The sequence below is a fragment of the Solanum dulcamara genome, chromosome 6 (assembly GCF_947179165.1).
Source record: "Solanum dulcamara chromosome 6, daSolDulc1.2, whole genome shotgun sequence".
NCBI classification, from domain to species: domain Eukaryota; kingdom Viridiplantae; phylum Streptophyta; class Magnoliopsida; order Solanales; family Solanaceae; genus Solanum; species Solanum dulcamara.
This window is the reverse complement of record NC_077242.1, coordinates 77,051,156-77,067,657: the sequence shown is the minus strand read 5'-3', so window position 1 is coordinate 77,067,657 and position 16,502 is coordinate 77,051,156. Positions and strand designations below refer to the sequence as shown.

General features: G+C 36.3%; 1 protein-coding gene across 1 annotated transcript; it reads right to left on the bottom strand.

The window, feature by feature from the left end:
- Positions 1-3,024: 3,024 nt before the first annotated feature.
- On the bottom strand, positions 3,025-12,985 carry LOC129891618 (cyclic nucleotide-gated ion channel 17-like). Its single transcript, XM_055967031.1, has 7 exons — positions 12,848-12,985; positions 11,510-12,050; positions 8,928-9,140; positions 8,408-8,709; positions 6,973-7,084; positions 4,731-4,967; positions 3,025-4,052 (listed from the first exon to the last, which is right to left on the bottom strand). The coding sequence occupies exons 1-7, from the start codon at positions 12,874-12,876 to the stop codon at positions 3,324-3,326; spliced, it is 2,163 nt and encodes a 720-aa protein (XP_055823006.1). The 5' UTR covers positions 12,877-12,985; the 3' UTR covers positions 3,025-3,323.
- Between the last annotated feature and the right edge of the window lie 3,517 nt (positions 12,986-16,502).

Here is a 16,502-nt window from a genome sequence, read left to right as displayed (position 1 = left end):
TTAAATGCCATTATGGGCCATATCAATTGTAACCTCGGGAAATAGCTCAACTACTATAGGAGTTCAGTATTCAGAAGTAAATAAGAGATGCTTAAGAATGGAATCACCCCGAAGCTCATATCATATTTAACTTACAACTAAGACATGCCAAAAGAAGACAGAGAATAAGCTCTATATAGTCTGTACTTTCCTTCAGGTTGTCCTTATGTACATATTTCGTACCCGGCCCATCCTGGGGCTCGGTGAACAACTATGGCATCACAATCTCATTTTCATACCAAGTACATATCAAGATAAAGGAGAGGTAGCTTTTCACACACTACTTTTTAACACGTAGAAGCCTTAACAGGCAATACTCAATTCTTGCCGGAGTTCCAATACCAAGTAGTGTATAGGGATTATGAGGTGTACTTGGAGTCATGGGAATGTAATTATCCCCTCATTTCACATACAATTCACTTAAGGCTAAGACATTCAAAAGGAAAGAAAGATAGCTTTACATACTTATGCCAAAAACATGCCAAGAGAAAGCTTCACATACCTCTTACGAGTTACTCTTTATCATGTTCGCCTCGTCGTCCTTTGAACCTATTCAACACGGAAGCAATACGAATATCAACCATTCCTGACTTTTCAGCATCTTAAGTTTCATATGATTATTCATAGAACTCATTTCCTCGCTCGTCTTCTCGGCTAGTTCTTTAGCTAGTTAAGGAGTTATTGAAAATCGGGTAGCACCTCCCCTATAACATGCCCTATCCGAATTTCCAATTAGATCCCTAATCAATACAGCCAACCAAAAACAACTTGCAGCTCATATACAAATAAAACATGGCAACATTACACAACATAAGCTCCAAACAACTTGCTGAAAATTACGATACCAAAATAGGGTTTATAGTCTTTATTTTGCAAAACTTTTAATTATACGAAACGAGGAGTCGTGTGGATACAACCAGAAGAACGACACCTATTTTAGAATACTTTTAGGCCGTGCAACACATCACCACACGCCCACAGCATCATACCACAAGCACAACACTTTACTTCGACTACAATTCAACTATAACGACTCCAATTTAGATTGTCTTCAACGTCAAGCATTTATATGGCATTTTCACATTTTCAGCCACCTATAGGGCGTGTAACACACTCCATAACAACACCATAAAGTCCAAATTGAAAGGAGAAACCTTACCTTACCCGAAATTGACCAAAACTACCAAATTGTGACTCGAAACTTCTCTAAACGTGCTAAAATTGAGCGGACTGTTTGTATCACTTCCTTGCTGCCCCAAAATGGAATTTTATGTTATCAAACACCATTATATAACCGTGGGACACCTTAAATAATTAATTCACAGAACAAAAGTCGGAGGCTCACCTCAAGGTGGCCAAACCCGTAGCCCTCCTTTCTTGCCCCTAGCGTTTTTCTCTTCAACTTTCTCCTATCTTTTCCAAGTGTAGGGCTGAAGACATGGTTTCGTAGGCATCATAAAATACATATATACACCTCCACATTGTTTAGAAATACCGTAGATAATTAATTCACGGAGGAAAATTGAAACTTACCTTGAAATCTCCAAACTCTGTCTGCCTTCTTTTTTCCTCTCTACGTTTCGTTCTTTTCTTGCTCTTTGGCTGAAGTTTTGGATAGATAATGAGGTCCTTAGTCAAAATACATACATTTATATGTTACCTTAGGAGGTGACACATGTCATCCCCATAGGGTGACACGTGTCCAACCCTTATTGGACCAATGTAACCATGCAACCACTTAGGGGCTGCCACGTGTCCTTAGTGGGCCCATCCCAAGTAGGTGGGTCTCCTACTTGACCCCAAGCAGGTGGGTCACCTGCTACCATGTGTCACCCTCCTAGGCTTCCACATGGAGCCTTCTCTTGTTTCCACGTGTCGCCCCCCTCTCGCTGCCCTATGTCACTCCCATATGCTGTCAAGTATACCTCTCACGTGCTGTCATGTGTCAAGTAGGTGCATCACCTACTTAGTCCAAGTAGGTGCATCACTTGCTTACTTCTTCTTCGTGGGTTCGTAATCTCGTCTCATTTTAAGAACCTATGTAATCCTTGCTATGTAAGTTCGGCGTGTACTCAAGTAGCTTAAGTATATAAGACCTCCGAAGTGATGGCTTACACACGTAAGTCGAGTCATACGACTCATTACTTGGCCTCCAACTCCTTCCGACTTCTCATGACCCTATTTCCAACCTTCCCTATTATTGGGTATCACATTCTCCCTTCCTTAGAGTTGTTTGATAGTATCGTAGCTTATGCAACTCACATGATAACTTCTAAGAAGCTTTGGAGGCATTACGAGCTTAAGAGTGTGGGGTGTAACAAATGTGAAACTTAATATATTCAGTGTATATCCATAGGTGGAGTTTGTAGAGGGTAGTGCGTACGCAAACTTTAGTACACAAGGAGAAAGCACCTATACCAAGAGTTTTTCCATTCACAGAAAACAAATTACTTCCTAAGTGAACATTTACTTGGAAGCACCAGTAATATACGTGTTTATGCGGAAATCTATAATATTTTTATAATTTACCCTGAAAGTAGGTAAGTTTTGCATTGCATCCCATGTAGTATTATTCACTACATAACAATCCGATGCTAGTTACTATAATATTTTTATAATTTACCCTTAAAGTAGGTAAGTTTTGCATTGCATCCCATGTAGTATTATTCACTACATAACAATCCGACACATAACTAGCATGTGAACCAAACGATCTTTTAGGATTTTCAAATTTATAACAGCAGAATATCCAATGTAGTCTCACAAAGTGAAGTTTGAAGAGAGCAGAGTGTACTCAAACCTTTGATTACCCTTACCTTAAAGGTAGAAAGGTTGTTTCTGGTAGATACTTGGTGGAAACAAATTTATAGGCGTAACCAAAATCAGATTCCAAGTACCTTGATGCAAGATAAAGGGAATAAAAGGACATGCTAAGCTCTATAAGCACTGAAAAATTTGATAAAATACTTATTTACTTGTGCAATGGAACTAGCAACTAAGTTTTTACAAATGACTTCAGATATTTGAGTTTATACAAGTACATATTAGCATCCTGCTACTGGAAAAAACTAAATCTTAAATACAATTACATTAACCAAAATGGAAGGGAAAAAAAAACCACATTCCCTTGCCAAAAGTTCCCCCTCTTACAATATTATTATCTTTCAGGAATGCGTGTTCCACATGTACAACGATGATACTCGAGTGTAAGAATGTATCGCAGAAAACTTCAATCTCAGAGTTGGTCATCGCATCGATATCTCAATGAAACTACTAGTCGTAATCTAGTCATCAGGCTCAGCTGAAAAGTCAGGCTCTTCAGGTTTCTGTAACTTAGGCAGTCGTACATCTTTAAGCTTTTGAGCTCCTCTTCTTGTGTTAGCAGCAAATCTTGAAGCCAATATTGTGACTCCGAGGTGTGATATTCTCGGGGACGGATTTGAGCTATCGTTACCTTGATCATGCTCCTCATTTTGCTCTGTTTCATCGACCATACTCTCATCCAGAGAAAATGATTCCAGTGCTGCAAGATCTTTTGCCATTGTTCTCCGCTTGTGTCGTCTCCATGCAGCCTGTATGAAACAGGCTGCCCATGTGCGCCAATGGTGAGAGTAGAACCGAAATGTATGCTGGAGCTTCTTGCTATGAAGGCGTCTAAATTGGTTGGCGACAAACTTGAGATCTTCCGCTCTCAATGCGAACGCTTCTACTTCAACGAGCGCCCTGACTGTTCTGGTCGAAGAAGGCAAGTTCAATGTTGATTTCGGAAGCAAAGCCCAAGCGAGTAGCTCCTCTCCACAAAAATCTCCAGGCCTTAATGTAATGGAATTGAAGAAACCAGTCCGACCACCATTTGTTGTAGAACTCTCAAGCCTACCTCTGATAATAAACAACATTTCCGTGACTGGATCTCCTTCACGGACGATATAAGTGCCTTCTGTGCTTAACGAGGAGACTAGACGTTCGCATATTGCATCAAGTAATTGATCATCCATTTGGGAGAAAAATGGAACCTAAATAGTTCAAACACAATAAGTGAAGATGAGCCTATCATGCAAGAAGGAATCAACAACGACAACGAATGCATCCGTAACAAATGTTTATGGAATTGCAACTGAATCAACAAACATCTGTCCTACACTGATAGAAAAAGTGAGAAAATATAAAAGAGATAATAGTAAAAAGCACATCTGAAGTATCACGTTTTAGCGAGTTTCTTGCCAGAAGGTGTTTTTTCCTACTTGAACTATCACTAACTTTTTATCACAACAAACCTTAACTATCAATTGTTTCCTTTTCCTACCTGAACGATGTTGATATTTCAGGTAGGAAAAGAGAACAATTGATAGTTGAGGTGTGCTTTGATACATAGTTGGTGATAGTTTAGGTAAGAAAAGTGATCACCTAATAGTTCAGGTAGAAGACTCGCAAAAACGTGAAACTTCAGCTATGTGTTTGACCATTAACTCAATATAAAATTGTGTTTATATGAAAGTGGTAAACATATGTAAGAAACCCGGTCCAAAAAGGTGGTGTAATAAAGATGCATATTGAGAATATACTCAAGAAATGGAAAATAGACCAACAATTAAGTGTCTTAACTTTTTAGAAGCCACCCTTAGAGCACGTTCTTTCTGATAAATATAGCAAACACTTTCGAAAGAAATAGTTCAGACGAAGGAAAATCATACCCTTCGGACAAGGTCCAGGCAAAGATGACGTTGGATGTCCCGACGAAGATCAGTAGGCAAGCCATGCAAAATTGTCTCTTCATCTACTCCTCTAGTAGCAACCCATTTATATTGATCAAAACGTCTAACCCGCTTTCTCAAATCTTCAGGAAGTTGACGATGCTTCATCCACTCTTCAGTATCTCTTCTCTTGAGTCTCCATTCCTCGAGCCTCAACGTCAAAGACTGCAAGTATGTCTACATGCAAGAAAAAATGAAGGGTTCATATCCAAATAGAATGATATGAGAAGAAGTTGATTGCAAAGTCCTAAAGTTATGTACAACTTGCAGTTTACACCCGATTAGAGTATAACATTTACAACAACATACCCAGTGCAATCCCACAAGTGGGGCCTGGGGAGGATAGTGTTTACACAAACCTTAGCCCTACCTTGTGAGGTAGAGAGGCTGTTTCCGATAGAGTATAACATTATTTAGCATTTAATAAACTAACATCATTCTTTTTGTCAAGGCCAACCAAACTTGTGAGACTTGAGCATGGTTCCTATGTCCACCACCTTATAACTGAAGTTTGCAGAAAAGAACATTCTTGAAAGGCTGAATAGTCTAATGACACATTTATTGTTACATGTTGACATCCCATCCCGCCCTCCTACTCCATGGGGTTTCATTAACTTGTATTATAAACCCCTCTGATTGTTGACTGAGCTTATGTGTCATTTGCTTTGCTTAGTCGGATAAAGTGTGTGATTACATTCTCTTAAGAGCGGCGTGTTTTAATTTTGATTAACGATATTTTTAAAAACCTAAAAAGAAGAGCATAAAAAATCATATTAAAGGTTTATATTTAAAAGTCTAGCCCACTAATTAAGTTACCTGTTCTGCAAAAAAAAAGTCTAGCCCACTAATTACAAATTGTAAAACCATCTAAACCTTGTGTCATCATATGACTAGATACTACTGACTTTATTCATGATGATGCTGCAAACAGACAACGACTCAGTCCCAAACAAGTTAAGGTTTTGTATGACCTTAGTGATCATGTTTCTCCATTTAAATACTACCTCAGGCCAACATTATACAAAAAATTTTACAACAACAACAACAACAACCCAGTGAAATCCCACAACGTGGGGTCTGGGGAGGGTAGATTGTACGCAGACCTTACTCCTACCAAGGTAGGACGGCTGTTTCTGAGAGACCCTCGGCTCAAAAAAAGCATAAAAGGGGGGCAGATAAAGTTAAAAAAATTCAAAGCGCTATAGAAAAATAAATAACGAAGGCATCACAGATAAAATAGAGTAATCAAAAGTACTGAAAGCAATAAATAGTAATAGAAATAGCAGAAATGAGAGTACAAGGAATTGTAATGTGCTAGTGCGCCTATGAATAGGGAAGAATAACGAGACTAAGTACTAGCATTATACAAAAAATTTTAAAAAATAAAAATACTAGAAGTTCTTTTCTATTGACATAAAAGTCTTGAATAAGGCTAAAAGAACTCCTAAAATTCATAGCACTTAAAGTAAATGTACTAACATGACCAAAATATATCCCTAATTAATTAGTACCGCCTATATAACAAAATATATCCCCTAATTAATACTAGCCTATATACATCTTTTTCTTCCCTAGTATCTCATCTTTCGCCAAAGTCTACATCGATTCCAAGAATCTATAGTATTTCAAACATCCTCCCCTTCCATGTAATTTTAACTCTACCTAATCCCTTTTAACACCTTTATTCACCATGGTTCCATGCCTATTGACTAGTGCACCTCGAGGGCAAAACCATCTCATACTAATGATGCAAATAACTTGCACGAACTAGGAATCGATACTCTAGCAACTATTATTATGTAAACCTTGATATTGTTAACTTGCACTCAAAAACTGAAGCATCCCATGGCATTCATGCAAAATTTATGCATGTAAAGAGGAATTATATAATTACTACCACGTTGATTCCAAGCAAGTTGGTATTGGCTACGTTGAACCCTCAATGTCCACGTAGTAAGCCCATATGAATCAAACATTACATTTATAAAAAGATAATAGTTTCACTAACTCTGGAAGTTCTCTACATTTTCTACTGACATATAAATCAAGAACATCAACTATAACTGTCTAAGTGTTGGTCAAGATCATGCTGTTAATAAACAGTCAAGAGAAAGAATTATAAGGTCTAATAAAACAAGCTCATATGGAGAGAGAATGAATAGCAGCGGAACCTTTGATTTACCTGCATATTCCCAATAAGGTGTGCGAACAAAACCAGACCCAAAATTGCAATAAGTATAGCAAAGGATGTCTCCCCGATAAATGTACTCGTTGACAAATTCTGCCCATAAGAACTGTAATATAAGAATAGGAAAGCATTGAAGTTCAGATCTTCCTTCAAATGGCTCGTTAACAATTGGATTAGAAGGGCAACTGGCACATTTACTCTCTCAATGTAATTACATCCTTGAGAACTTTTTTCAACGACTCCATAATGTATTTTCAAGACAAAGCAGACAAAACCATGTATTTTAGACTACATATCCTGTTATCAACATTTCTAGGTGCTAACTTTGTTTAATGAAGCAAAAGATGTATGGATCAGTGCCAACAATAATTAGTAAACGTCTATGACTGTTCTTTGAATGACAAGAATAATCATATCTTCCCCAGAAACTCCCTGTTAAAGATGTCGTGAATTAGATATTAGGAACTCGTATCATCCATATTAGGAACAAGGTTTTTCTTTAATAACCATGGTATCCGGGCCGGCTTGTGCGCACCTCAACTAATTCCACAAGATACCTACCATCTCCCACCGACAACAAGTACCAGGTAACTCTGTCTACCAAGGCTACAATAGATGGAAGAAATCACCTAGTATTTGGTCTCTTGGGATTTGAACCTGAGACCGCATGGTGCTCAACATACTTCATTAACCACTAGGCCACACCTCCGGGTGCTAGAAAACAGGTTATTACCACACACATAACGAGTTAGTACTCCTTTCACAACTTAGGTGACCCATTGACTATTGCAAAAATTAAAAATTTTGAATAGTATTATATTGGAGTTCGTTAGATGTGTTTAGACAGGCTGAACAATGGTAAGTGGGGTAGATTGTTAACGAGCTACCATTTCAAGCTCAAAGTAATTAAAAATGCATTAGTTGTTGAAGAAGTATTGACTCAAGTTCAAATCATTAAAAATCGAAATAAAATTAGTTTAGAGATGGGACAGTTTTCCATCTTATAAAAGGGGTCTAATAAACTGGATAGACTAAACAGATGAATGGTCAAGTAAATTAGAATTGAGTTACTAGTATATGATAAGCCATTGGGCACCTCGACTAATTCCACGAGATACCTCCCACCAGTACAAGTACCATCTAACTCTGTCCATGAATGCTTGGACAAATAGGAAGAAATCACCAAGTGTTTTGCCTCCACTGGGATTTGAACATGAGACTTTGTGCTTCTCAATCTACTTCATTGACCACTAGACCACACATTTGGTTGGGGTGCTCAAATTTAGTACGAGGTTGTTACAATGCACTTTCAAAATCGGAAATGCCTAATTGGTTTATCATTTCAATAAATTACAGCCAAAAACACTAGATAAGAACATTATAAATGTAAATGACATCATTATTTTGTCCAACCGCATAGGAAAATTACCTTAGCTGTTGTAAGCCCCACCACAAGCAATAGAAGTACTTTGCGATAAAACTTGAGGAGACGACATCCTTTTTAACTGCGCTTTCAAATATTCCATATTTAAAAGTACTATCCCCATCTGGATCACAACTTTCAAATACCTTGGTGATATTCGCCCAACTCTTACGAGCATTTTGGTCAAAAGTATCACAATCCAAGTAGCGAAGAACGCACTGCGTAGAGCTGTCTTCCTTTCGGCATATCGATTTCCAGCAAGAAGTATATCGATCAATTGACAGCAAATACCATGCAGCCCCTATAACCTGAAGAAAAAGAAAGAAAAGCAAATACTCTATCGTTATATCAACACTAAGAAAAGAAAACAAAAAAGAAAAAAAACGGAAACAAACAGAAGCAAAACCCATGCATAAACGCAGAGGTTTTCAACCAATATTTTGTGACAGTCATAGGTATTTAATACCACAATTAACCAGACTTTTAAAGCATCACTTTTGGAAATAAGGTTGTTGGAGCTACATACATGACTTGCCAACATGTAGAGAAGTAGATTATATGCAGCCCCTGCCCAAGCAGTTTTTGTGACAACTCCAGTAGCTTTGATAATCTGTGAACTTAATGGAAATATAAGATATAATCTGGGAATGTATTGGATTAGGACAATCAGCGCAAGAGCATTATTGTTATGATTAGCATGATGGCTTCTTGTTGCTGGTATAATGAACCAGATAACTATCTGCAAGAAAGATTACTTTTTCATCATACCCTGCTCTACTACAGTAAAAATAGAGAAATTTTAAGGCAATGAAGACTGACGAGATTTAAACTAGAAGAACGTGTTATCAATTTCTTGACATGTAAAACTACCACCTTTAAAACATATGCTGCTTCAAATACTCTGCTCCCAATTAGAATCAAGAAATTGGAACTATGCGGCGGCACAATCACTAGTCCAAAATCAGGCTATCTTTATGCTCATGTAGGAAATCAGAAGAAACAACTGTTTAATGTTTATGGATGAAGATTTTCACAGACACTTACAGATAATGTTGATACATAATAATTAATTACTTAAACGTATAACAACTGGACACAATACAATTAATTATTTGAAAGTATGCTCTCTCTAACAACTATAACTAGTAGATGTTAAAGAGAGCATACTTTTAAATAATTAATACGCCCCCTCACGTGTGGGCCTGATTCCTTTTTCCTTGGTCAAGTACGTGAAAATATCATATGTGTTTTGGTGGAGATGAGATTGGACTCCAGGGCTCTGTCAACTTTGATACCAAAAGGCAATAATTACATTCCTACAAGACCTCCTAATTACGGAGACAAGAGAATCTTTCAATATTTACATGGTATATATTTTGACCAAATTGAATACTCCCCTCAAGATGGGTGTATATAAGTATGCAGCTAACTTGCCACAAATGTGGTCAATTTTGGATCCTCACAGTGCTTATATGAGAACATCAGTTAGTTGGTCTTCTGAGTTGACCAAACTTGTAACAATGCATCCAAGCTCAATCTTTTTTCGAATGAAATGACAATCAAATTCAATGTGTTTCATGCTTTCATAAAAGACTAGATTTGAAGTGATATGTAGTATGGGTTGACTACCAAAAATCCGTCTTATCGATTTAACTCCTCCGATCTTTCACAGATGTTGTCTTAGCCATATAAGCTCACAAGTAGTTAATGTCATAGTCCAATATTATCTCTCTGCACTTGACCTAAGCACCATGTCTTGCTATTTACTTTTCTAGGTTACTCCCTTCGTCCCAATTTATGTGGCACTCTTTTTTTTTTCTGTCCCAAAAAGAATGTTACCTTTCTATAGTTAGAAACAACTTAATTTTAAAATCCCCCCTTCACACAAATATCTAAGGTTTGTTTTAGACCACAAATTTCAAAAGTCCTTTCTTTCTTAAACTTTATGCCTGGTCAAACATTGCCACATAAAATACAATAACCTAAAGTGGACCGTTATCGAAGGGTCAACCTGCCTAATTTGCATCAGAATACCCAACATGTGCATGTCCCTTGTACCAATTAACCTTGTCCTAGGGAGCCTTTCAAATATATTAGGATGTGAATAACTGCATTCCAGTGACTATCACAATTGGAGAACTGGCTAACCACACTAACAGTAAATGAGATGTTTGGTTGGGTGATCGTAAGATACTTGAGTTTTTTCAACAAGTCTACAATATCTATCTACCTTGATCTTCTAGAGGCTCCCCCTATCATGGAACAAGTTTAGTATTTGGATCCATGGGAGTGTCCACAAGTTTGTAGTTCAACATACTTGTGTCTTCCAAAATATCTGAGGCATATTTCCTTTATGAGATGACAATGTTATTATCAAATTGAGTCACCTCAATGCCTCGAAAGTATTTCAGCTTCCCCAAATCTTTAATCTGAAATTGACTTGAAAGATGTTGCTTAAGTTACACAATACCTTCATGACCATCCCTTGTGATAACAATGTCATCAAATAAACAATTAAAACGATGTGTTTGTCATGAGATGAATGCCTATAGAAACTGAATGATCAACTTATGTTCGAATAATTCCAAATTGTTGGACGGCAGTTCAAACACAACCAAACCATGCTCTAGGAGACTTATTGAGACCATAAAGAGATCAATGAAGTCAACAAAGAGATCAAATTGCAATCCAATTAAATCCTTGACATGTAAGCCACAATCTAACTTTGCTGTAGCAATTATAGGTGATGGGGTGGAGGAAAACTATGTTGGTTGGACTCTTCAAAAGTGTCAACGAGTGCGTGTCGGATACTTCAAAAGTAGTTCATTTTTGAAGGACCCGACACGGATGCAGAATCATTTAAATGATAAATACACAAAAAGCTAAAGAATAAGAAAAGGAAACCTCAAAGTTACTACCACTTCAGAACTCTTCGCGAAAAAAGGCAATTCAATTACTTGATTAGTATTGCAACATTATCAATTTTAAACAGGGCAAAAGGCCTTTTGTACATATTATTTGCTATTGATAAATTCTCAAAAACTGTCTGTAAGTACAGAAGCTTGTGAAAGGGTTATAAGGTAAAATGCTTCTGGTGGAACAACATACCTGAGGTAGAGGAAGAGTTGCAATCAGATCGATGAAAAAATCGGATTTTAAATATCTTCGAGCAATCTTTCCAGGATCCATGACAAGCTCACCCTTCCCAAATACCCTTGTATTTGGCGCAACATAAGCAGTCCGGAACTTAATGAACACATGTAATAGATAGAAAAAATCTGCTACAGTTCGGAAAATGGTGACAACAATTCGCAAATTCAAATCTGTTTTCACACAACTCGACTCTTTAGTTCCTTGTATGATGGGCAAAAAGAAATACAATGGGTCAACAAACAGTGCCAGCAAGCATGATATAATAAAAATTCTATTCCACTGGATTACAAGGTCACTCCCCGGATCAAGTATTCGCTTCCTCCAGGACTCATGGTCCTCGGGATAGACCTTCTTAGGCCTCTCAAACTTAAGAGTATCAATGACTTTATATCTGCCATCAGAGTTCAATAATGGTGATGAGAATTTTTTCTCTACATTCGAACTGTCTGCTTTTCCTCCCAAAAAACTACCTTGTTGCTTTTCACCAGAGTAGAACCTAAAAAATGCATAAATCAACTATGAGCTAAGCAAAAAGTCCTTGATTATGATACAACAACAACATACACAGTGAAATCCCACAAGTGGAGGCTACAGTGATCCTCAGCTAGAGTACATCAAATCAAAGTAAGTCCTTGATTATGATAAAACTATGAAGAATTGCCCTCATTGAACTAACTAAATGATCTTCAGTAAAGAAATCAAAATACAAAATCGTACAATCCAGCTTATGTTCCAAGTCATATTTTGGAAAAGAACAAATGAATATCATCCAGAACAATAAAGAACCAGAAAATGCACAAATCAACTATGAGCTAAACAAGCAAGTCCTTGATTATGACACAACAACAACATAACCGTGAAATCCCACAAGTAGGGTCTACCTCTACCTATTTTCGGAGGACCCTCGGCTCGAGTACAGCAAATCAAAGTAGGTCCTTGATTATGATAAAACTTGGAAAATTTGCCCACGCTTTGAGCTAAGAAAATGATCTTCCAGTAAAGAATCAAAACACAAAATTTGCACAATCCAGCTTATGTTCCAAGTCATATTTTGGAAAAGCAGAAATGAACACAAAATATCTCAATATGCATCCAAAACAATAAAGAACCAAAAAAAATCCAATCTTTAAACACCCAAAGTTCTAAATTTCTGCAATACATCACCAAAAAGAAAAAAAAAAGATCTCTTCTTTTTTCAAATTACTGCACAAGAATTCACCAAATCACAGAAACTGAACCAAAGAACAAAACAAAAACAGAAAAAAGACCAAAAAGTTTTTAAAAATCACATACCTTACAAACCTCTCCTTCTTCAGCTCCATTCCAAGAAGGGTAACAAAAAATAAATCAAGAATAGGGTTTTTTAAACCCCCCCTTTACTCTTTCATCTTTTCTAATGTGAACACAACACAAGTCTTCAGAAAAAAGTAGACAGAAGGGAACAGTGAACTAAGCTGAAAATACCCAAAAAGCCCTTTAATCAAGAAAAAGGGAAAAAATATATTTAGAAAAAAACATTCTTGAAAGTATGTTTTGTAGTAGTGGCTCAGTGTGGACAGTGATTTATATTTTAGATTTGGAAAATTTCAAAGTAATTAATTTGTTTTAATAAATAAGAGTTAGTTGTTAAATAGTATTAAATCATGGTGTTAATTAAGGGTGCAGATGCAATTGACCAGAACAGGACTATGTATAATGAAATGGGATTTTTTTTAAATTGTTTTTTTATTTTCATGTGAAGTCATATTCATTTGTGGGGTCCCTGAAGAATTTTTCTTTTTTAAAAAAAATGAGTATCCTATTGGAGGCATGGCTGCTAGTGCACCTATCAATCTTTTCTTTGTTTATTCTTAATTTTTCCCATAATAAAAAAAAAAAACATGATCGGTCAGTGACAATCTATTAAAGGATATCCATTGTTTTTAAAAAGCGGATATTACTTTTTTAGAGTTTATTTATCACAAAATAAGAATTCAAAATTATCTTAATTTTTTGTGTGATATATTAATTTATGAAATTTTTAGAATAATAGTATGTTTGAATTGACTTATTTTTAAACAGCTTATAAGTTGAAAACTGCTTATAAGTTTTTTTTTAAAAAGTAGGTGCAGTTCAATTTTTTTTGACTTATAAGCTGTTTTCAACTTATAAACTGTTTAAAATAAGTACATCCAAATAAACTCAACTATTTATTGAAGCTTATTTTAAGCACAAAATGACTTTAAGTTGGCCAGTCAAACACTCCAAAAAAGCTGAAAACAACTTATAAGCAACTTATAAGCCAATTCAAACAGCCTCTAAGTGTGATCAACTCTATTTGAGCACAGATTTAGTGGGGCCATTAATGAAAATCTATTAAATTATACTTATTATTTTTAAAAGACGGACTTCACTTTTTTGGGGAGTTTATGTGTCATAAAAATAAGAATTCAAGATTGTCCTGATTTTTCATGTGTATTTCGTTCATTGATTTTTTGGAATAAGTGTCATAAACTATGTTTGAACTCAATTTTTTTGGGTTCATTGGTGATGACCTATAAAATAATACTCATTATTTTTAAAAGGTGTTCATCACTTTTTTTTGAAATTTACATGTCACGAAACAGGAATTTATGATTATCTCAAAATTTTGTGTATTAGTCCATAGTTTTATATGTGTGATCGATTCTATTTAAGCTCAAATTTTGTGAGTCCATTAATGATGACCCATTAAATGATATTTCTTATCAACCAAAAAATTTCGCTTTTATTGAGTTTATGTGTCATAAAACACACAAATTTAGCGTTATCTCACTTTTTGTGTGTAAGGTGATTTTCTCATTTTTCATGTGTGTGAGCTTATGATTATTTTGGTAATATGGTTTTCAGTCAATTTTTTTTTGAAATCTTTATGGGACCCTTTGTAAGAACTCGGGAGAGTAGTATATGTAGCCTTGGAATGATCCACGAAGTATTCATAGCATTTAGGGACAACACAAGCGAAATTAGATGATTTTCTCATTTTTTTCGTGTGTGTTAGCCCATGAATATTTTGGTGATATGGCTCTTGGTCAATTATTTTTCGAAACCTTTATGGAAACCATCATAAGTACCCAGGAGAGAAGTATGTGTAGCCTCGCCATGATCCACGGTGTATTCATAGCATTTAGGGGCCGCACAAGCGGAATTAGATGATTTTATCATTTTTTGTGTGTGTTTGCCCATGAATATTTTGGTGATATGACTTTCGATTAAAAAAAATTGAAACCTTAGTAGGACCCTTCGTAAGTATCCAAGGGAGAAGTACTTATAGCCTCGGTATGATCCACAGTGCATTCATAGCATTTAGGGGCTGCACGAGTAGAATTAGACTATTTTCTCATTTTTAGTGTGTTAGCCTATGAATATTTTGGTGATATGACCTTCGATCAAAAATTTTTTCAAAATCTTTATGGGACCCTCTGTAAGTATCAGAGGGAGAATTATGTATGTCTTCGACACGATACACGACGTATTAATAGCATTTAGGGGTTGCACAAGTGGAATTAGATGATTTTTTTCATTTTTCGTGTGTGTTAGCCCATGAATATTTTGGTGAACTGACTTTCGATCAATATTTTTCAAAACCTATATGGGATCTTCCGTAATAACCCGGGGGATCAATATGTGTAGCCTTGACACGATTCATTATGTATTTATTGCATTTAGAGGCCGCACAAACAAAACTAGGCTATTTTTCTCATTTTTGGTGTGTGTTAGCTTATGGATATTTTGGTGAACTCACTTGCGGTAAAAAAAATTAAAACCTTTATGGGACCTCCCTAAGTATTAGGGGGATCAGTACATATAGTTTCGACATGATCCACGGCGCATTCATAGCATTTACGGGTTCTACAAGCGAAACAAGGAGATTTTTGGTGTGTGTTAGCTCATGAATACTTTGCTAAACTGGTTTTGAGTTAATTTTTTTGCGAAAACTATATGCGACCCTCCGTAAGTACCCGAGGGAGATGTATGTGTAACCTCGACATGATCCATGGTGCGTTCATAACATTTAGGGGACACAGAAGTGGAATTATATAATTTTCTCATTTTTCATGTGTTAGCCCATAAATATTTTGGTGAACTGCCTTCCGATCAATTTATTTTTAAAACCTATATGGGACCCCCTATTAGTACCTGGGGGATCAATTCGTGTAGCTTCGGCACAATCCATGGAGCATTCATAGCATTTAGGGGTCGCACAAGTGGAATTACGCGATTTTCTCATTTTTGATGTGTGTTAATCCATGAATATTTTAATGAACTAGATTCCAATCAATTTTTTCTGAAATCTTTATGGCACCCTCCGTAAGTACCCGAGGAATCAATACGTTTAGGCTCGGAACAATCCACTACTCATTCATATCATTTAGGGGCTGCACAAACGGAATTAGGCGATTTTCTCATTTTTCCTGTGTGTTAGCCCATGAATATTTTGGTGAACTTATTTCCGGTTAATTTTTTTTTATGAAACCTATATGAGAACCACTATAAGTACCCAGAGGATCAATACGTGTATCTCTACACGATCCACAACGCATTCATAGCACTTAGGGGCCGCACAAGGAAAATTAGACATTTTTTTCATTTTTCGTGTGTGTTAGCTCATGAATATTTTGGTGAAATGATTTCCGTCTAATTCTTTTGAAACCTATATGTGACCCTTTGTAAGTACCCGAGGGATTAGTACTATAGCCTCGGCATGATCCCTAGTGCATTCATAGCATTTAGGGGCAGCACAAGCGGAATTAAGCGTTTTTCTCATTTTTCGTATGTGTTTGCCCATTAATATTTTGATGAACTAGATTACTGTCAACTATTTTTGAAATCTATATGGTACCCTCTGTAAGTATTCGGGATATCAGTATGTGTATCTTCGGTATAATCCACGGTGCATTCATAGTATTTACGGGCTGCACAAGCGAAA